The 21,149-nt window shown below is 48.6% G+C and overlaps 7 protein-coding genes across 7 annotated transcripts; 4 read left to right on the top strand and 3 right to left on the bottom strand.

Annotated features, from left to right (window-relative positions):
• Nucleotides 1-2,833: 2,833 nt before the first annotated feature.
• Nucleotides 2,834-4,450, bottom strand: N7447_000491 (J domain-containing protein; the record flags this gene model as incomplete). Its single annotated transcript, XM_057224767.1, has 1 exon — nt 2,834-4,450. The coding sequence occupies one exon, from the start codon at nt 4,448-4,450 to the stop codon at nt 2,834-2,836; it is 1,617 nt and encodes a 538-aa protein (XP_057088783.1).
• Nucleotides 4,451-7,562: 3,112 nt separating this feature from the next.
• N7447_000490 (metallophosphatase domain-containing protein) lies at nt 7,563-8,846 on the bottom strand (the record flags this gene model as incomplete). The annotated part of the gene is made up of 2 exons (XM_057224766.1): nt 7,563-8,503; nt 8,651-8,846. 2 exons carry the CDS (start codon nt 8,844-8,846, stop codon nt 7,563-7,565), a joined length of 1,137 nt encoding a protein of 378 aa, XP_057088782.1.
• Nucleotides 8,847-9,610: 764 nt separating this feature from the next.
• On the top strand, nt 9,611-10,590 carry N7447_000489 (60S ribosomal protein uL13; the record flags this gene model as incomplete). Its single annotated transcript, XM_057224765.1, has 4 exons — nt 9,611-9,631; nt 9,724-9,859; nt 10,069-10,381; nt 10,452-10,590. The coding sequence occupies 4 exons, from the start codon at nt 9,611-9,613 to the stop codon at nt 10,588-10,590; spliced, it is 609 nt and encodes a 202-aa protein (XP_057088781.1).
• A 791-nt stretch (nt 10,591-11,381) lies between these two features.
• On the top strand, nt 11,382-13,340 carry N7447_000488 (putative AMP-binding domain protein; the record flags this gene model as incomplete). The annotated part of the gene is made up of 5 exons (XM_057224764.1): nt 11,382-11,519; nt 11,578-11,773; nt 11,831-12,277; nt 12,348-12,977; nt 13,033-13,340. The coding sequence occupies 5 exons, from the start codon at nt 11,382-11,384 to the stop codon at nt 13,338-13,340; spliced, it is 1,719 nt and encodes a 572-aa protein (XP_057088780.1).
• A 729-nt stretch (nt 13,341-14,069) lies between these two features.
• Nucleotides 14,070-16,020, top strand: N7447_000487 (putative ubiquitin ligase complex F-box protein GRR1; the record flags this gene model as incomplete). The annotated part of the gene is made up of 3 exons (XM_057224763.1): nt 14,070-14,876; nt 14,933-15,613; nt 15,673-16,020. The coding sequence occupies 3 exons, from the start codon at nt 14,070-14,072 to the stop codon at nt 16,018-16,020; spliced, it is 1,836 nt and encodes a 611-aa protein (XP_057088779.1).
• Nucleotides 16,021-16,601: 581 nt separating this feature from the next.
• On the top strand, nt 16,602-19,571 carry N7447_000486 (M28 family metallopeptidase; the record flags this gene model as incomplete). The annotated part of the gene is made up of 1 exon (XM_057224762.1): nt 16,602-19,571. The coding sequence occupies one exon, from the start codon at nt 16,602-16,604 to the stop codon at nt 19,569-19,571; it is 2,970 nt and encodes a 989-aa protein (XP_057088778.1).
• An 846-nt stretch (nt 19,572-20,417) lies between these two features.
• N7447_000485 (uncharacterized protein) lies at nt 20,418-20,750 on the bottom strand (the record flags this gene model as incomplete). The annotated part of the gene is made up of 1 exon (XM_057224761.1): nt 20,418-20,750. The coding sequence occupies one exon, from the start codon at nt 20,748-20,750 to the stop codon at nt 20,418-20,420; it is 333 nt and encodes a 110-aa protein (XP_057088777.1).
• Nucleotides 20,751-21,149: the final 399 nt, after the last annotated feature.

Genomic DNA, 21,149 nt, shown 5'->3' with positions numbered 1-21,149 from the left:
TCTTTTGGCATCCAGCCAGACCAGCGTTATCTCGGGGGAAAAGGCTTCCAGCATATGCCGAGCTCCATCCTATCTTGTACCGCACAAATCGAGTTTCTAGAGTCTTCCAATGACTCTCATCCCATTCAGCAGAGTGAATACTTCTAGTCTCTATAGGAGTTGTGTAGTCTAAGATCTCAAAACTCGTTCCATTTCTTGCTGCCGTGGGTACAAAACTAGAAACCCGGGTATGACTTACCGACCTACATAATCCAAAAACAGCCAGACTGTCAGTTCACAGGAAAGTGTTTCTCGGCTTAGCCACCATGAGTGCTTCGGCCGAGACTCAAATTAGCCCGACCTCTGTTAATGCGAGGAGAAATCTGACAGCATGAAATGACTATTCCAAAAACCACAGAAGTGGCAGAAGACGCTTATTTGGCTACAGTACTCAACGGCTCAAAGAACCACCCACCAAGTTGAGCTTCTATCTATCAACTTTGGGCTCTGTAGCTTGTTGTGTCGATTAAATTTTGACTTTCATGTGCGTTTTTGAGCCTCGGCAATCTCGAAGCTTTGCTCCGTTGACGAGGAACGGTCGGAAGGATGTTCCATAATAGAATGCTTCTACAGGCAATCTGGTGCACATAAGAACAGAAGTAATGCTTATCAGTTCGGCAAAGTTGCCTGAGTGCCATAAAAACTATGATGCACTCTTCACGAGAAGTCTGTGGCACACTAACTTGAAAGAATTTTGACAATATAACAACAGCATGACAAGAAACTGCAATAGCGTTTACATTGGGGTATCCCGTGCCACATTAATATGCCTAAGAACTAGTTCGTCTCCCTAAATCCCCTAGATATGGGACTATTCGTTATAGTTCTCCCTGTTGCGATAAAAGTTGCTTGATGAGCAAGAGTGACGGAATTGCTGCCACGAATGCTGCAGGGTTACACATCCTGAGATACGAAACGAGGCAATCAGATTATTGGAGCGAGTCTTTACTTTTGATATGAAGCAATATAAGCAGACATGGGTTTGGACCATCAAGAAGTTCGTTGAGCTACCAACCGATTGAGAAATATTACCAGGCCCCAGTTGTATGACTTGTTATCAATCAATGGAAGACCCCCATGGAAGCAGGTGGAAACTACTCTATTGGTGCGAATCTCACTCAGAACATTCGGCAGAGTCCATTCTCATCACACGTGGGTTCTTCTGTGAGATTCTGCTACAAGTAAATCCAGCATTGGCTAGTATGTAGTATGGTTTTGGCACCACGTATCAATTCAGTACTCCGAGGAATTATATATCTAAAATATGCAAATACCAGTGGTGTGGAAACAACTGTCTACCCATGTCGTGAATGGACATCTGTGTTTGGAACTGGGATCGGTATAATGTCCGCTTGTCTTCCCCGAGGCTCCTATCGTTGTTATCAAATTCAAATACTAAATATATGGATATATGGAACGTACAAGTCCGCAATACAAAAATCTCAGTTGCTTGCGGTGGTCTGGCCTTTGGAAGCAAACTAATCTCATATCTTGCTAAACTTGTTATTCCAAGTCGGGCGAGGACTATCTAATAGGAATACAATATGGCTCAAGTTCAGCCTGCTAGTTTTGACTGAGAGGTGAAGCAAGCATCTCGTTCAAACAGCTGAGAGTAGAAATTGGGTGAACCATGTGCCTGGGTGATGAGATGTCCACGAGGCCTTGTGGTTATTATATCTCGCTATTATCCACTGATGAATACGATAGATCCCACTTATCTGGCTGATGTTGGTTAACTCCATTGATAGATTCTGCCCGGTCTACCGCATATCTATTTGGAAGAGTAGGTTTGGTTTGTTGTGGGCGCTAACTATCCTCCATCTAGGCCAACCTTGGAAGCAGGTCGTGTTGAATGAAAGACCTCCTATGAACAAGTATCAGTCAACTGACTCTTTAACGACCAGGGATGATTAGAACGAAAGATTCTTGCATTGAGTTGGTTCCTAATCCTAAGGCGAGAAACGCCAATCAAATTCACATTGAGCTTCGTCGAGACCCTTGACAGCCCCCAATAGTATCACAGCTCAGTAGTTGCAGTCTAAAATTTTCAAATTTGCACTAATCGAACATTCCTAAATACATCAACAGTCTATTCCTAGAAGATCCAATCACCGTTCACAAACTTGCGAGGCTTTCCCCGCCACTTCGGTGGCCCCGTTTCCAGCCCAACCCAATCCAACCCAACCCGACATATCCGTCTTACAACGAAGAAAAACAGAAGAAAAAAAAAAACCAACAAAGGACCAAGGCTATGGCATATCATATCATATGAAAAAAGCGTAATTCGTTAATTGGGATTCACCAATAAGGTATTCCACAGGGCTAGCCCGGGAGCACAACATATAATAAAAAGAAAAGAAAAGAAAAAAAAAAGAAAAATGTAGAACAGCCAAGGCAAAATGTAGTCAGCAGTAAGCAGAAACACCGACAAGACAATTTCATACGCCACAAGTGCAGGAGTTGAGGCAAGACAGATGCAACACACCATCCACATCCATCCCCGCCCTAATGCGCCAACGGCAATGACAAAGATACATCCCGGCCCTGGTCTAATTATCCCCGCACAGCCGGGACAAGAGGCCAGGTAACACGAATGGAAACCGAAGCCTCCAAAAAAAAAAAAAAACGACCTGATGCTCAGTGGAACAGGCGACCGTGCAAAAAGCGGAGCATTGGGAACGCCCCGATTCCTTGAGATCGAAAAAAAGATAAGGTTTTAAATAAAATTTGAAGCGTATTGCAGGCGTGAGGTGTCGTATGTGATCGTATTTCATGGATTTCATGGGTGATTGAATTAACAAGCAGACTGGCGTCTCCCCACAGCAGGAGGACGATAATCCTCATCGTAGTAAGCATAATGGACGCGTCTCGATCCATAATTGATGTCATCTTGCTTGTATGCCCTGGCGTATTTGATATCCTTCTCGTTCGGGCGGGCAATATATTCGACGTCCGGATGGGGACGGACAGAAGGGCGTGCAGACCGAGTCTCAACAACACGAGGCAGGGCTTCCGTGGTGTAGGTACTGCTTCGCTTGGGTGTCTGTCGTGTAGAGGGTATGCGGTCCCGGTCGGGAGATCTCGCTGAGCGGTACTTTGGTGGATTTGGTTCTACAATGATGTGGTCGGGTTCCTTGACAACCTTGTAGCAGCGGACTGGGGTCTTGGGAGAACTGCCCCTTGGGAGCATTTCAGGGGTGCTAGGACTAGAATAACCCGAATCATTGCGCTCGCGCATTCTAGAAGTTCGCGGTGGCAGTCGCTCACGGGCCATTTCTTGCAATGTTGGTTCGCGAGCCGGCTTTTGGCGGACGAAGCCAGTGCTGGTTGCGGAGCGGGCGCCGAGGAAAGGAGGGTAGAAAGCTCCCTTGATACCTGGGGTGGTTGCGGAGGGTTGCAGCTTAGGTGGCTTGGCCTCATAGGTTCGGGGCGAGTCCAGGTGATCGTAGGAGTCATCACGCGACGAAGAACGACGGCGGGTGCGGGTGGACCGTCCTGCGGATCGCGAACCGGACAACTCTGGTTCCGCCGAGTCGCGACCATGGTATCGTCGTGGGGACTTGGAACCCTGGGCTTTGGATGCGATATAATCCTCTGCATGGACGTACTGACTATCAATCTTGGATTGCCAGTGATCGTCCCCATCGCCATCCTCGTCGTAACGGTGTTCACGGCGACGAGAGGACTCCGATGCTCGGGTTCGTGAATCTCGATCTCGGCGGGGCGTTGTTGAAGCCCGTTTGGTATGATAGCGGGGAACATTAGAATCAGATGTATCTTCGTCGGATTCTGCATAGTATACAAAGGTATCGCGCTTTGCCTCGGCCTGTCGTCGTCGCTCCTGATCGCGTGTCTTTGCACGGTCGGAATGTGTCGCCTTGGCCGTCTTTTGCTCTTCCTTCGCTTGGTGATACATGCTCATTGGTGTTCGAACCTTCTTCTTCTCTTCTGTCGGCTTTGTCTTTGGACGCAGGCCAAACTCTTCACATTTGCGAGCCGTCGTGGAGCGTGGTTCCTCTGTGAACCGCATTTCTTCCTCAAAAAAGACTTCTATCGGGACCCTCTCCTCCATGTAGATGCCATTGCGGAATTCACGAGTGTTGGCTCCACTCCCCCGCGGAGAGTTGTAGGAAGAGTCAGTTCGTCTGCGTTCCAACTCTTCGCGCTTCATCTCGGCTATCCTGACTTTTAGGTCATGTTTAGTCCGTCGGACATCGTCTGAGAGCAGTTCATATGCCTGCTGGACTCTCTGGAATTCGTCTTGGGCGGCAATCCGTTGCGACTCATCTTGAATCTTGTCCGGATGACACTTGAGAACCCGCTTTCGGTGGGCGGCTCTGATTTCAGGGATGGTGGCATCCTTGGCGACACCGAGCACTGCATATGGGTCTATATCTGGTGGTGTGGACATTGTGGGCAATGTTTGCTTTCAATTGAATGGGATGGAAAGGAGATGAAAGTGAGAGGTGGGAAAGAAGCGGTGGAGAAGATATGGAATGTCAACAACCTGACGTTGACGTAGCAAAGATTCCACACCGATCCAGAATGAACTGGAGATGATTTGCAATGCAGGAAGAAATAAAGGAGATTAACAATATGGCCGCTTAACCGTGTAAACTACCAAAAAAACCGAAAGGCAAATGGGACAATGAGTCTTGCTGTCAGAGCGGCCTCTCAGAGAACCGAATGTTAGGGGGCGAATAACTGCGCCACAAAGAGGATTTAATATGTAATATCGAGACATAGAGAGTCACATACACATACAAAATCTTCGAGACGTTCAAAGAAGCCAGATGCCCAACCTAATATCCTCTTCTACTTATTAAAATCCTTCTTACAACATAGGACTTTCACCGGTTATGGTCTGAGCACTTCATCTGATTTGTTCGAAATTCTGCCAATCAAGCCTCGCCTCATCATTATGGCCATACAGTGGGGCGATCAATTAACACGAGGGCAATCCCTTACCCAAGGGGATCGGGGTCTCCCCTCTCTTAGAAATCGTCATGACGCCAATCTTTCCATCTTTTCTCGATTCAGTCTCTCCTGCATACTCCGTACATATCCCCAACTTTCATCTAATTAGTGCGGGCCTTTTAGCCCTTTTAGGGTTCGCTTGCCTCACTACTTTCGTTTTATTTCTTTATTTCTTTATTTCTATATTTCTTTATTTCATTTTATTTCATTATTTTTTCGCCTTCACGTATTCAACTTGAACCTGGGACGTTGATTGGGTGATTTGGTATTGTATTCTATAAAACCAGTGCCTGACTCGTCCCATGGTACTCCGTAATGTCCCCCCAGTCTTCCCGAAAGGTTCCGTGGGGCCTTAAAATCTGCCCTCTGAAGAATGTGCATGTTACTATATATAGTCAGATCATTCAATATTTCATTCTTTCATTGAACGCAGCTCTCTAATATTATTACCTGAGATCTCTACAACATAGATATACCGAACACGAAGTACCTTGGACTGTTCAGGCATTGATTCGCACCCCATCTCCCAAGCTAAATCCGCTGGCACTTGTCCCACACCGGCCCCATTATACGTGTCTTTGCTAGATACCCCCACCCGAGACTACCTATCTTCCAACCATTATTCTGTACTTCATAGACTATGAGACAATTGCAGGCACTGATAAAGCTACATTGGTATCCCGTACTCCTTCTGTTTCGGACCATCCGGGCCCATCCACTAATTCCAAGTCATCTGGGCCCGGTACTGCGGTCCGCGCGGTGCAGAAATTATCCAGACTGGTGCTCAACAGCGCTGCCTGTGCCAGCCCCGATCATGGTAAGTTTATTGGAAAATGTGCAAATGCTGAGCGGAGCGACTCCGGTCAGCATTACCATATTATTATCTCACTCCGCACGGAGTATTACCATTGCTATTGCCTAAATAGCTTTCTTTGGTTTTTTGCTTAGAATGCCATGTATCTTTCTATTTAGTGTCAAGGTGTCTCAAGGCGAGCGAACGGCCTACGATCCATTCAAATTTCCGCCTCAAATATCGTATGATAGCCCTCACTAGTTTCTTTGACTCTTGTCATTTGACATTTTTCTATGTGATAGTGATTGTAGTATACATATTCTTGGTCTAGGAGTGGTCAATTTATCCCCAGGCAAGAATAGCACTAGACTACATTCGTTCTTTCCAACCCGACTGCACCGGTCGAATCCATAATCCTCCGATCCCATCAGCAGTGCTCGAGAGGTCACACAATGTCTACCTCTGAAACACAGGGTTGTAACCTTATGCGCTTAAAACCGTGATCTACTCCGTACAGATACCCCTCTTCCCTGACAGTCACGCAACCCCGCTAAGACTGAGATCGGTGAATTCAGGATTGGACGTTGGCAGTCAGGAGAAAGGTGTATTTGTAGGACAGGTAGAATCGTAGTAATACCAAAAAAAGTCGAATCCACTTAGGTAGTCAGGTAAGCAAGGTACAACTGGCGATACATGTAGACTACTGAACTGCATTTCATATGCCGTGGCTGGCTCGAAGTTGTATGTTTGCTACCCGGGAAACAGGAATGTAGATGCAATGCAGGCTGCAATAATGATGTCTACTGATGTCTACTATTACCCCCCTCATGCAATAATATTTCGTATTATTACATCGTACTTATGTTGTGCGAAGTACGGAGTAATATGCCTAGGCCTCCCGCTCAGCCACTCAACTTTTTCTGGAAAGGAATGTGTTAGACTAAGCAACCCTTGCGAGAAAAGCATGTGTTTCCCACGAAGGTGGTGTGTAAGAGCGTATTCCACAAATCCCTGAAGAAACCGAACCCCCAAATTCTCAACCTAGCATACCTGATTGGCCGCACATAGTCACATCGGATATCGAGGAGAGGGTGGGAGGAGCCATGCATTGACTCAAGTTGTGATCTCTGCCCAGACTTTGTCCACTAAGAGGTCGCTTGGAAGCGCCGAGTCTAGAATTTTTGAGTTTGGGGGAGATCCCCGTTGCAGATGACTTAGGAACTTATCGAGTTGTGATATCACAGCCACAGGCGCCTGTGATTGCGATCGGTCAGATGGATGTGTACATTACATGCGGGGTATACATGAGAGAGGGGTAGTTTGGTGTTTGTGTAGTTTGGAAGAGCGAATCGTGAAGATTTTCCTTTCTCCTTTCTATTGATCTGGTGAATATTAAAATCTATTAAATCCCTACAGCACGGAGTATGGAGCTTATGCTGTTGCATTGTCTGACAGGCTCACCCAGAGGCCAATCCGCATAGTTTAAGAAATGACGTAAGCGTAGACAGTCCGACAGCACTAGGATCGTGCATCAAGTCACTAGCCGACCAATGTTAAAATCATGAAGTATCAAGGCATCCAACCAACAGCACCAACAGGGCCAAAGCCTAGGTCACTGCATGTCCCAGGGAAATGGTAAAATCTGGCGTTAAGCCACCATGCACGGTCAAAGCAAAGGGACGATTGCCGTTACGATCGATGGGGCTACCAGAATAGAATGCAATTTCCCAAAGTTGCTTAATTCAATACACATTCATCCGTTCGCGACCGCGTGGTCGTTCTGCCACACGGGAAGTTCAAGATCGACCACAATCGGCGAATTGAACCGTTTGCCCCCCTGGTGCGGCCAGCTAGTGGACACGACAGCGGCGTTGACAATGCAGGTCTCCTTTCTTAGTTTTTGCAAGGCGTAATCAAAACGCCGGCTACTGGAGCCAGGGTTACCCGCACCCAGGGACAAATGATCGCTCGGCGGGTTTCGTGGACTTGCCTTGTCAAAAACTCCAGCAGATGACTCTGACCCTGGTGAGGCTGATGACATCGAATGTGTCCCTGCCAGATCATGTTGTCTTTGCCCAGGGTACGAAAATCCCTCGTTGTCTAGGCGTTTGTCCCGTTTACCAGTCAAATCGACTAAGCTCTGTTTCTTGCTTCCCGCGGGTGGAAGAGCGCCCCGAGTGACATGGTCAACTGAATCAAATTCTGGCTGTGTTTCTGTTTCTGTCTTGGTAAGCTTGCCTCGCCAGCGAACTCGTTCGTACCCTCGTCCTTCATGCACATGGCCACAAACAGCCAAGTGCGGCCTGATGAGGCTCAATGCACTACGAAGCGCAGCACACCCAACGAACATTCCGTTCGGTTTCTGGTCGCAATGGGATTGTGGTGGCGTATGCGTGATGACGATGTCCGTGTCGATTGGTATCTGACCCCACAGCGCAGCAGCATCACTTGATTCATATCCGAAAGCCCAGTTTCCTTGAGATGGCGAGTATGGGGACCCAAATATTTTAAATACTGTGTTTGGTCCGCCCGCTCGCGTCAAGCGAATTAGGGCGGGCTCATGGCGAAGTAGGACGATCGAAGGCGACTCCGCAATGAGTTTTAGGCAGTGATGTGAATCTTCGAGGAACTGGCCGTGGAAGCTTTGTCCATGCTCTCCGTAGAGTGTTGGGTCTAAGGTGATATCGTGGTTGCCTGCTCAAAAGGTTAGGGAGTTTGTATCGACGTTTTCCTGCTAACAAAACGGTGCATTTTGGCGAGCAGCGAAGATATAACTTCCATTAATGCCGGGGTTAAGTCAAGTGTATATTGGGCACGTGAACAACATATTGAATGACTGACCACCAACTATGATTTTGATTTCAAAGTCGGCCTTGCAGATCCAATCCATTGTTCTGCGGAGCTCTTTTAGACTTCCATTGTTCGTCAAGTCGCCCGCATGAATCAGAACATCGCCTGCTGGTAGTTTGAAGCCGGCTTCCGAGGGCGTATATCCGTGTGTATCAGAGACGCAGACAAAACGCGTCTTTTGTCGCATGACTCGAGCATGTAGAGGACCCCTACCTCAAGCTATAATATTGAATGGAAATCAAGTTGGATTGTTGGTGTTTAGTGGGATCACTGTGAATAAGAATAGTGGGATATGAGGCCCAGTGGGAAGTCTCGTTGGCCTTAGTTATCTCTACGAGGAAGTTCTTCTGGGGGAAAAAAACAATGGCCTCGACCCGCGCGGGCAAGGTTGGATACATTAGTCATCGGACCCAATGTTTCCACCTGAAGTTGCCTAGATCATAGATCTGGCAATCGAACAAGACGATAAGACAGAATTCAATGTTTCCAACAAGAAACAGGTTTACATGGAAGTGAAAAGGGGTTTATAGTTATCTATGTTAGTATGATATGAAGTATTTGTAACGAGCATTGGAATTGTATCAACTTCCCGTTCCTCGCAACTTTCAAGATAACCAGTCGATCTTACAATAACCTTCTAGAACAGGGTATATCAGCCCTAAGCCAATGCCCTAACGGCACAAAGAAAAGAGAATCATCATGGCGCACAGTGAGAAATAAAAGTATTACATAATACGATACCGAGCGGAGTCAGGAGAGGCACAGCACGTGACTCAGATAGTTCCTGATTGGTCATGCTTAGGGCTGCGACCCTCGCCATTAACACAAAGTGAGCGGACCCTCGCTTAGCCCATTCTCATCGAGCCATCCGACTTCGTTGTGTGCGTCGACTTGACACCCACGACAACAACCGCCGACAACATCCATCCCACGGGACATTAGATCACCAGGATGTCCTCATTCGAATCAGTGGTGCGTTTTTACCCAACGACTTGAGTGCCGCTACTCTCGCCTCCAAAGTGTCCATATCGAATCTGTCGCTGACTTGAATTGTTTGGAAATAGGTCGTCATCGACGGCAAAGGACACCTCCTCGGTCGTCTGGCCAGCACTGTCGCCAAGCAGCTGCTCAACGGTCAGAAGATCGTCGTCGTGAGATGTGAGGCTCTCAACATCTCCGGCGAGTTCTTCCGCGCGAAGCGTACGTTCAACCCCCTCGAATATTTCCTTTGCGTTCTGTGTGATATTGGGAACTGTGTGAATCAGTGTGGAGGAAAGAAACGACCGACAACACCCGCAACTCGAAAACCATTGGCAGTTCTTTGATGGCAATTTTGGCCCAATTTTTTCCCGGAGGAAATGCACTACAATTTGGACATCAGAAAGCTGACTCGAAATTCCGCCCTACAGTCAAGTACCACGCCTACCTTCGCAAGATGACTCGTTTCAACCCCACCCGTGGTGGTCCCTTCCACTTCCGCGCTCCTTCCCGTATCCTCTACAAGGCCATCCGCGGTATGATGCCCCACAAGACCGCCCGTGGTGCCGCCGCTCTGGAGCGCCTTAAGGTCTTCGAGGGTGTCCCCCCTCCCTACGACAAGAAGAAGCGTGTCGTTGTTCCCCAGGCTCTCCGTGTCCTGCGTCTCCGTCCCGGTCGCAAGTACTGCACCGTTGGCCGTCTCAGCCACGAGGTTGGCTGGAAGTACCAGGATGTTGTTTCCAGGTATGTACAATCCCAGATTTATTATCTGAGTGTGATTTTGGCTCAATCGATAATTCTAACACGTTTACAGACTCGAGGAGCGCCGGAAGGTCAAGAGCAAGGCTTACTACGAGCGCAAGAAGGCCGCTCGCCGTGTCCTTGCCAAGGCCGAGCAGGGAGCGAATGTGGACAGCAAGACCAAGACCCAGCTTGCTCAGTATGGCTACTAGATACCTTTAGCGCGGCTGGTTGTTGTGTCGAGCGATGGTTCTGGGATGGAATCGCGGGCGAATTTGAACGGCAAGCCGACCGACCCTTTTCTGCAGCCCGATTCCCTAACTCATGAATACCACTGTCTGTGACGCACATGACGGCTCGGGGATTGGGGTCTTCGAAATTTTCAAAAGTCGAAAAACGGAGTCGATTGGGATTAAAAGGTTCAAAATAGCTGGCCGTTGACTCGCGCCGTGGCGGTTTAATCCAAAGAAACAATTTTCAAGAGTTCAACATGATTCTTATGATCAAAAAATCCTTTGACCTATACTTTTTTTTATATCCTGGTAACCCCCTTGATTTCCCCTGTAACATTGTATATGTATCATGCCTATGTGTCTCCCCGCAATTGCCTTGGGTATATCATATTTCACCCCCGGGGCCAGTTATGAAATGTGACGCCTACTCAATTTCCAAGATGATTCTTTGTATCCACTGCCCCCACACAAATTAACCGACCAATCCGTGATAATCCATTGAAGCGAGTATAGCCGTATGCAGATCAAGCCTTTCCCGAAATTGAGGCCATATTCAGTCCCTTAGTCCGGATAGCCCCCCCAGAGTTAACTAGTACCCGAACTCCCCCCCGCCTCCCCCTTAGCCGCGGCGTTAGTCCCATCCCCGCACTTTCTCCAACTTGGAGATTTCACTACTCTGTTCAGTACTTCAACCTCGCCTTACCTCTGTTGTTTAACACAACACGTTATTTAAAAAAAAACTAAATATCAATCTACACCTCTTGTATATCATGTCTGGTTCGAAGTCTCGGTTGTCTGGCCTGCTTGGCCATTTCACAGGTTCAACACCGCCGCCTGAACCCCGTGTTAATACCCATACACTGTCCCCGACTTTCTTCCTTCCTCGTGCTGCTGCCGTTGAACCCAATGTAAGCTCATTGCAAATGGCCCCTAGGTATTCCAATGATCTCACAAAGAATTTCACAGGCTGAGGCGATCTACCATGTAACGGCCAACAACAAAATCCTTCGCAGGAGCTACGGCGAAACCGCAGATCGAGCGAGGGGTTTGGCTTACTACCTCAAAAAACATGAGCTGAACAGAGTGGGGATACTCTGTCCGAATACCCCAGCATTCCTCGAGTCAATTTTTGGAATCGCCGCAGCTGGCGCTGTCAACATCGGTAATCTAATTGTCTTTTGAGAGATATTGTTCACCAATTAAACTGACATGTTTGTAGCTGTCAATTATCGTCTGAAACAAGAAGATATTGCTTATATATTTGATCATGGTGATGCGGAAGCGATCATCGTCGACGAGGAATACGTTCCGCTTCTGGAGAACTATCGATCCCAGTACCCCCACATCCCTATTATTGTAGATACCGACACTGATGCAACGGAGGGTGAGCTGACAGGTCCCTTTGACGAGGCCGTTCTGGAAGGCCTCAGACATGACATCGCTACAGGCTCTCAGGGTTGGGACGGACTCGAGAGTCAAGCTGCCGATGAAGAGTCCACACTTGCGTTGGCATATACCAGCGGGACTACGGCCCGTCCTAAGGGTGTTGAGTTCAGCCATCGAGGCTGCTATCTGGCAACATTGGGAAACATCATTGAAACTGGTCTGAACTACCACCGCGGCCGTGCGCGTTATCTATGGACGCTACCCATGTTTCACGCTATGGGTTCGTGAATTTTTCCCACTCGAGTAACCTGAAATCAATCTGCATACCTAACATGTATTTACACATATAGGCTGGACATTTCCATGGGCAGTGACAGCCGTTCGTGGAACCCATTATTGCCTACGCAAGATAGACTACCCCGAAATCTGGAGGTTGCTGAAAACGGAGCACATCACCCATTTCAATGCTGCACCGACTGTGAACACGTTGCTTTGCAACGCCAAAGAAGCAGAGAGACTTCCTGAGCCTGTCCGCGTCACGGTGGCAGCAAGCCCGCCCACGCCACTCCTCTTCGAGCAAATGACCGACCTAAACTTGCACCCTGTACATGTTTATGGAATGACGGAGACATACGGGCCAATCACCAAGGGCTATCACTTGCCAGAATGGGACGTGCTTCCTCTTAAGGAGAAATACCAGAGGATGGCCCGCCAAGGCCATGGCTTTATTACAAGTCTACCAAGTAGGGTCATCAAGACCGAAGTACCTGAAGGGACCATCACCGATGTTTGTAAGGACGGCCAGGAGATTGGCGAGATTGTTTTTGTTGGAAATATATGTGCCCGAGGATACTACAAGGACCCCGAGGCAACTCAGAAACTGTTCGCAGGAGGTGTCTTACACTCCGGAGACTTGGCTGTCTGGCATCCCGATGGTGCGATTCAGATTCTTGACCGTGCGAAGGATATCATCATCAGTGGTACGTGTGGCGAGCGGCTCAACTGCCAATAGACCAGATTACTAACAATAATTAGGCGGCGAAAACATCTCTTCCGTTGCACTTGAGTCTATGCTGGTCATGCATCCTGACATTTTGGAGGCTGGTGTCGTTTCTGTCCCTGACTCCCATTGGGGCGAACGACCCAAAGCCTTTGTTACAGTAAAGGAAGGCAAGAATCTGCAAGGCTCAGACTTGATTGATTGGGCTCGTAATGTTAGCGGAATCAGCAAATTTATGATTCCTCGAGAAGTGGAAGTGGTCCGTGAACTACCAAAGACCAGCACTGGCAAGATTCGGAAGAACATCTTGCGTGACTGGGTGAAGGGTTCGAGAGAAGTTTAGACAAAGCCATTGAGATAGATATCTTTCTAGGTAGATGGTTAGATCACTTTGAACAAATGTGGGAGATGTTCTGGAAGAAAGCAGGGCTTCCCCGAGGCCCCGTACATTCCAATGAGGTCAGATGTCCGGTATTCCCGCATTCAGTAGATCGATTGTAGATCCAGCACGAGGCCACATCAAACGACTTTGAATTTCACCTTCACCTACTAGTTCAATAAGGCAGTCTAATTCTCATTTTTTCTTATAGGAGTTAGATCCAAATTCCATATCCCAAAGGGTTCCAATCTACAGACCATCTTCCATCTTATCAAACGATAAGCAGTGCTTGGCACTGACTCCGCAACACTGTGAAACCCGGCCCCATTGCCTCATCTCCCCCTCCATAGCCGCTTTTATCCCTTTACATTTACTTGCATTGATTTTTCTGGTTACGCATTTTCATCTGACCCAAGGGGTGCTTGGGGCCATGATCTAGATTGGTTCGACTTCATTTTGAACGACCTGCCCTTGTCAACATCTCCCTTGCCATCCAAATACGCGCCGCGAAACCACGCTTACATCCCTCGTGCACCCACCTTGCTGCAGCTATTTCCCGAAAACTACATTTATCTACCAGACTTCAGACAAACGTCTTAGGACTATCGACTGATCAAAGACTGACTGCATCTGTGGACCGGACTTACCTGTTTCAGTCTCACATGCACCGCCCATGCAGAGTTCCCTGAAGTTATGAGATTTCAACCATACCGACACCCGAAAAATATACTGAAGCGAACTTCGAAAAGAGAATCTACTGCTACTAGGATGCATCGGCCACGAGAAGCCGGTCGATGCTCAAGTGCAGCCCCTTCCGAAACCTCTGGATCGACGTCACCCGAACGTGCCGCCGATGATGACACCGATTTCTTCATGGCCCAGGCCAACGACTCACAATCCTCCATCGGTGTGGCTAATTTCCGCGATTCTCGCTTGCCAAGTGAATCATCCCAGCCACTGCCGCCGATCGGCCGCCTTCCACCCGAGATTCTGATCGCGATCTTCTCGAAATTGGTTGCGCCCTTGGATATGCTCAATTCCATGCTAGTGTGTCGTGGATGGGCTGCGAATGCTGTAGGGATACTATGGCATCGCCCGACTTGCAACACCTGGGCCAATGTGAGAAGCGTGACTACGTCGTTGGGGAAACCGGATAGTCTTTTCAACTACGCAGACCTTATCAAGAGATTGAACCTATCTGCTCTGTCAGATGATGTCAGCGATGGAACTATCCTCTCTTTCAACCAGTGCAAGCGGATTGAGCGGCTGACATTGACGAGCTGCAAGAACTTGACGGATAAAGGCGTGTCGGACTTGGTGGAGGGGAACCGGCATCTGCAGGCGCTGGATGTTTCAGAATTGCGACATCTTACAGATCACACGCTCTCAACGGTGTCCAGGGACTGTCCGCGTCTGCAAGGCCTGAACATCACAGGTTGTTCAAAAATCACCGACGACGCGTTGCTCATTGTATCACAACAGTGTCGTCAAATCAAAAGGGTATGTGGATCATATGCGGGATTTTGGGTTGACCCCAATCACTAATTGTGTAATAGTTGAAACTCAACGGAGTTTCTAATGTCTCAGACCGGGCCATTCAGTCCTTTGCCGAAAACTGCCCGTCTATACTGGAAATCGACTTACATGACTGCAAACTTGTCACTAGCATATCAGTTACTCCGTTGCTCACGACACTGCGGCATCTCCGAGAACTGCGGCTTGCACATTGTACTGAAATAGACGACAGCGCGTTCATGTCGTTACCTCAAATGACCTTTGACAGTCTTCGAATCCTCGACCTTACCGCATGTGAGAACGTCAGGGATGATTCGGTGGAGCGAATTGTGCGCGCAGCTCCTCGTTTGCGGAATCTGGTACTAGCAAAATGCCGATTCATCACAGATCGATCTGTGATGGCTATTTGCAGGCTAGGAAAGAACCTCCACTATGTGCACCTCGGCCATTGTTCGAACATCACGGACTCGGCTGTGATGACCCTGGTCAAGTCCTGCAACCGTATTCGATACATCGATCTGGCCTGCTGTAACCTCCTGACGGATCGTAGTGTACAGCAATTGGCTACCTTGCCGAAGCTCCGAAGAATTGGGCTAGTCAAATGTCAGGCCATCACCGATCAGAGTATATTAGCATTGGCACGGCCCAAGATGGGCCATCATCCTTCCGTCAGCAGTCTAGAGCGTGTTCACCTGAGCTATTGCGTTCAATTGAGAATGAAGGTGAGTCTCGATCGAAGCTCTTGATGTACACGATACGTAATACTGACATTACGGCTTAGGGTATTCACGCTTTGCTGAATAGCTGCCCACGCCTGACTCATTTGAGTTTGACCGGCGTCCAAGAGTTTCTGCAAGAGAACCTCACTGCATTCTGCCGAGAAGCTCCCCCAGAGTTTACGCAACAACAACGGGACGTCTTTTGTGTGTTCAGCGGGGATGGTGTCAATCGACTCCGAGACTACTTGAACCGAAGTGAACCACCATTCCAAGAAGAAGCCGAAGCTACGATGTACGATGACGACGAAGAGCTGGACGAAGATGAGGGCCAAATGACTGGGTTGATGAATGCAACTGTCATCAACGATGGAGACGATGATTATATCGACGTTGGGCCTTTGAATACTTGATACGATACCCCCTTTCTTTGCGGTCGAAAATAAGCCCAGGCCCTCGCATTTCTTCCTTTTATTCAATTCCCTGTTTTCTTTTATCCGCGATTCTTTGCTGGATCAAACAGGCAGTCATATTTCTACCCATATGAGCAAAGATCACCTTATCCTTTATTATGTGTTATTGTGGGAAATGCATTAGTACGCTGGCCATTACGGACTTGGATTATCATTTTTGTTGTCAATGTGTAATCGCATAGAATTCTCATTTCACTCAATTTCCTCAATGTTGTGTTAGTGTAGGATTGTGCAGCATATCAGCATATGTCCCTGTATGTACCCCAGTGAGTAAGTCCTCGAGCTTATGTAATAATCAGGGGCGTGCTCAGTTTTACTCAGTGAGTAAACGGCGGCAAGGGGTGACACTTAAACGGAAAGGGAAATCCAACTTGCCCGGCCTAAAATCCGGTTTATATGTACATAAATATATGTATGTAATTTACTGTAATTACGACACCACAAGCTACCCCCGCATTTGCCTTGGATTCGACTCCAACTTCAACCTCCACTCCACCCACTCAGCTTGAACAGCACAGGGTATGGCTACCTACAAGGCCAGCAACCCTCTGGCATTTACGCCATGGCCGGTAACAATCATCACCACGGTCGTGTATCTCGCCTTGATCATCCCATTGCTGGTGATCCACCACAACGTCCCATCCGCGCCTCGGACGAGCCCCAACGGCCTCAATCTCACGGAGGCATGGCAAGATCTCCAAAGCTTGACAAAAGGCTTTCACCCCTACAACTCACACCAGAATGACGAGGTCCGCTTGTGGCTTCTCGAACGTATCGACGCGATCAAGCAGTCCGCCTCATCCACCGAGGAATACCGTGACGCGAAGGAGGAGATGCCCGATGTTTTTGTTTTCGACGACCTGGTGTCTAATCTGACCTTCATCGATAAAAGTGTCGGCGTTTACTTTGAAGGCACCAATATCCTTGTCTATATTCGCGGCTCGGAAGATAAGAAAGAGAATTGGTGGGAGACTCCCGGCCGAATGCCCGTTGGCAAGGGAGGAGTACTTGTCAACGCGCACTACGACAGCGTTTCGACCGGGTACGGAGCGACAGACGATGGAGTTGGCGTTGTAACGTGTCTACAGCTTGTGAAATACTTCCTGACACCGGGCCATGCACCGCGCCGCGGGTTGGTGATTCTCCTTAACAATGGTGAGGAGGACTATCTAAACGGCGCACGCGCATACAGCCAACATCCAATGGCGCACTTTGCTCACACATTCCTGAACTTGGAAGGTGCGGGTGCTGGAGGTCGTGCTACATTATTCCGTAGCTCGGATACGGAGGTCACCCAGGCGTATGCGAAATCGCAGCACCCGTTCGGCTCGGTATTGAGTGCCAACGGGTTTGAAAAGGGTCTTATTAGTAGCCAGACGGATTATGTTGTTCTGGACGGTATCTTAGGCCTGCGCGGCCTGGATGTTGCTTTCTTTGAACCTAGAGCTCGTTATCATACTGATCAGGATGATGCCCGACACACCAGTATAGACTCACTTTGGCACATGCTCTCTACTGCTGTTGCTACGACGGAGGCGCTTGTATCTGATACCACTGATCGGTTCGATGGGCATCTCCGCGACGATGGAGCTGTGCCTAGCGGCTCAGGTACCCGGGCTGTTTGGTTCGATCTGTTTGGGAGCACTTTTGCCGTATTCCGTCTGCACACGCTCTTTGCACTGTCTGTTACTCTGCTCATTGTGGCGCCTTTGACATTGCTTATTACCAGTGTCATTCTTTCAAAAGCTGACAAGATGTATCTCTTCCGCTCATCGGTGTATTCCGAGATTAACGACGACAACATTCCGTTGCGTGGTTTGCGTGGTTTCTTCCGGTTTCCATTCTTGATCTCGATTCCTACAGCAGTGACTGTGGGATTGGCTTACATGGTGACGAAAGTCAACCCTTTAATTGCTCACAGCAGCTCATACGCCGTATGGAGTATGATGATCTCAGCTTGGATCTTCTTGGCTTGGTTTGTATCTCGCGTCGCAGACTTTGCCCGCCCATCAGCCTTTCATCGAGTCTATACCTGGACTTGGATGTTTGTTTTTACCTGGTCTCTCATGGTAGTGGGCACCGTTTATGAGCACGAGGATGGGCTCGCTGGTGGTTATTTCATGCTATTTTACTTTGCCGGAACCTTCTTGGCCACATGGATCTCCTACTTGGAATTGTTCTCTCTCCCAACGAAGTTAGAATACGTCGGTGGGTTGGCCGAATCACGACGACCTAGTACCCAGGGAAGCCGACTTGCTGCATCGAGTGATGAGCACCAGGACGATGATGCCGAAGAGGACCCGACTGAGTCAACATCGCTCTTGCATGGCCGACACCGCACCACCTTTGCCAACTACGTCCGCGTTGGGGTAGACCGCGCATCTGATGAATTAGGCGAAGAGGAAGAAGAGAAAGACCCGAACGTGTATGCGCACGAGCAGGGGTGGAGTGGCGTGTTGCCTCGATGGACGTGGCTGTTGCAGCTGCTCATCACAACTCCCGTAATTCTGATGCTGATCGTGCCGCTGGCTCTTCTGATTACCAGCGCTCTCAGCCAGACCGGTCAGGATGGTAGCCCCCAGCTGATCGTCTATCTCTTTATTTCCATTCTCACTGCACTCCTATTTGCCCCTATGCTGCCATTTATCCACCGATACACCTACCATCTGCCTATCTTCCTACTCTTTGTTTTCATCGGAACGATGATATACAACCTGGTCGCCTTCCCGTTCGCAGACTCCAACCGCCTAAAGCTGTTCTTCCTTCAAGAGGTCGATCTCGACAACGGGATCTCTATTGCTTCATTGACCGGCATGCCGCCGTTTGTAAAGGATGTTACCTACGGGCTCCCCAGCGCAGCAGGCCAGAATGAGACCTGTGATTGGATTTTCCGAGGCAAAAACCAAGTTCAGCGATGCTCCTGGAGTGCACCAGTACCACATGTTGTTCCCAGTGCTGACTCTCTATCCATTTCCAACGAGCATGTCGACTCTCTGCTTGAGGCTTCTGAGTTATCGCCAGACTGGATTTCCTTCAGCATTTCCCACCCTCAGCCAGATAGTTCCTCTGTCCGATTCGAAGTGTCAGGCCAAAATACGCGTAACTGCCGCATCAACATGGACGGAAACTATATCACGAACTTCAGTGTGGTTGGCTCCTCCGCTCCAGACCACCGCTTCCTAAATCCGTCCCCAGATGGTCTGAATCGCATCCAATTGTGGAGCCGTACATGGGACAATAAGTGGACTGTTGATGTTGATTTCTCAGAGCATGACTCATCTGAGACTCATGAAGTTGATGACTCCTCTATCAGGGGACGCATCACCTGCCTATGGAGCGACAATAACCGAGTCGGCCTCATCCCCGCTCTTGACGAAGTGAGGCAGTTCAGTCCGGCGTGGGTGGCTGTGACCAAGTTCTCTGATGGATTGATTGAAGGATCTCGGTCATTCGAGATTAAGCGTTCGAGCCTCGGCGCTTTGGGGTCTTGAGTCCTAGTGGTAGGAGGAACGTAGTGTCTTAACAACTCCTATGTACGATTTATGAGCTGTTTCGATTTTCCATCCATCCTTTTTTTATTGTGCTGTGTGTATCATCCTATCGACGGGGCATTTGTTGATTTATATTTCGGTCGAGACATAACATACCCTTGACTACATCAACAAGGACCTTAATGCCAGAACTCTAGGAGAGGACAGAGAGCAGCACGACTATACATCGCTACCGACTGGATTAAGGAAAAGAGGTAGAGGAAGGAAGAGGAGCAACTATCTACTCCAAACAACTAGCCACCCATCGGTCATCTACGGGTCTCAAGATCCATTCATCGGGGTCTGCTGGCATAGTCTCAACAGTAGTTAGTTCCACGTTTGTGAGCAATCCCATAAAGGGGCTCACATGTCTTCCGCGCCTGTCATAGTACCTCTTCTGGGGCTTTGGTATCCACCTCGCGGCAGGCTTCCTCGAATACTCGAAGTGTATATCCAATACAAAGGCCAAGCGCTGCAACCGCGGGAGAAACCCGGAGATTCAAAAGCCCACAGCCAATCTACCCAATGTTCAGACTGGGGTAGCGAAGCGGGACCGTGAAAGTAAAAAGTCGTCAGATTAGGCGGAAAGACCTGGTAGAGCGTTTGCACGATGGACTTATCCATGAAGTCTCCAAATGTGACGCTTAGAGTCTGCAAATTATCCAAGGCAGGCAAGAACGCCCAAAAGCAGCATTTTTCGATCGGTTCGCATCCCCCTCCATCAGTGTGTCGGAGGAGCAGTGTCTGCAGGTTTTCCAGGGGATGTGGCAGTACCTTTGCCATACGACAAAACGTTTTGATAACGTCTTATTCCCAGATTTCAAGTGTGTACAAGTTGATTGGACCATTTCCCGGTTCAATCTTCGAGTTTTCAATGTTGAACTTGTGCATGCGGTTTGCCACCAAGCTTGGGAAATCGACAACCTTGATCTCCTTCTCGTTCGGTTTATGTGATTTGGTAGGGAAGTATTTGAGCCTTGTCTTTCCCTTGTAAAGGGCTTCCAACTCTGGACGAGAGAGTTCAGCGGTCGTGGGACCTTCGAAGTGTAGGTAACAGTTGTAGAACAGGATTAGGTGCCCGACTAGCCCCTTGCGGATGAAGGGAGTCTGGGTTAGCTCGCCGTATGTTGCAAATAACATGAGCTTCTGCAGAATCCAGTGGAGTGAAATCAGCTTGTCGTTTAGCGTTTGTTCATGGCTATCAGGCTCTAGCTTTAGGATATCAACGGTGGAAAAGTGGGCGCCGAGTAGAGCCTATTCTGGGTCTGATGGGGTTTCACCTACGATGAGGAGCTCTGTTGTGGTTTTGGGGATGGATTGTAGTTGGGATTGCGACCGAGATTCGTGGTCTGGTCGCGATGTCTCCCGTGGGCCTTGAACCGTGATAGACGTATGTCATGGTGGAGGCCGGATGTTAGCTTAGCTTCGTGAGAAGTGGACAAGACAGGCGAAAGGGAAGATAATATTGTAATTGGGAATGCAGACAGTATTTAACTGAAAGTGCGAAATACGCCGATTCATCTTGTCTTAGTCAATTTA

The sequence above is a fragment of the Penicillium robsamsonii genome (genome assembly GCF_028829455.1).
Source record: "Penicillium robsamsonii strain IBT 29466 chromosome Unknown utg000001l_segment0_segment0, whole genome shotgun sequence".
Taxonomy (NCBI): Eukaryota; Fungi; Ascomycota; class Eurotiomycetes; order Eurotiales; family Aspergillaceae; genus Penicillium; species Penicillium robsamsonii.
The sequence above is the reverse complement of the archived record's forward strand: the minus strand, read 5'-3'. Positions and strand labels throughout refer to the sequence as shown.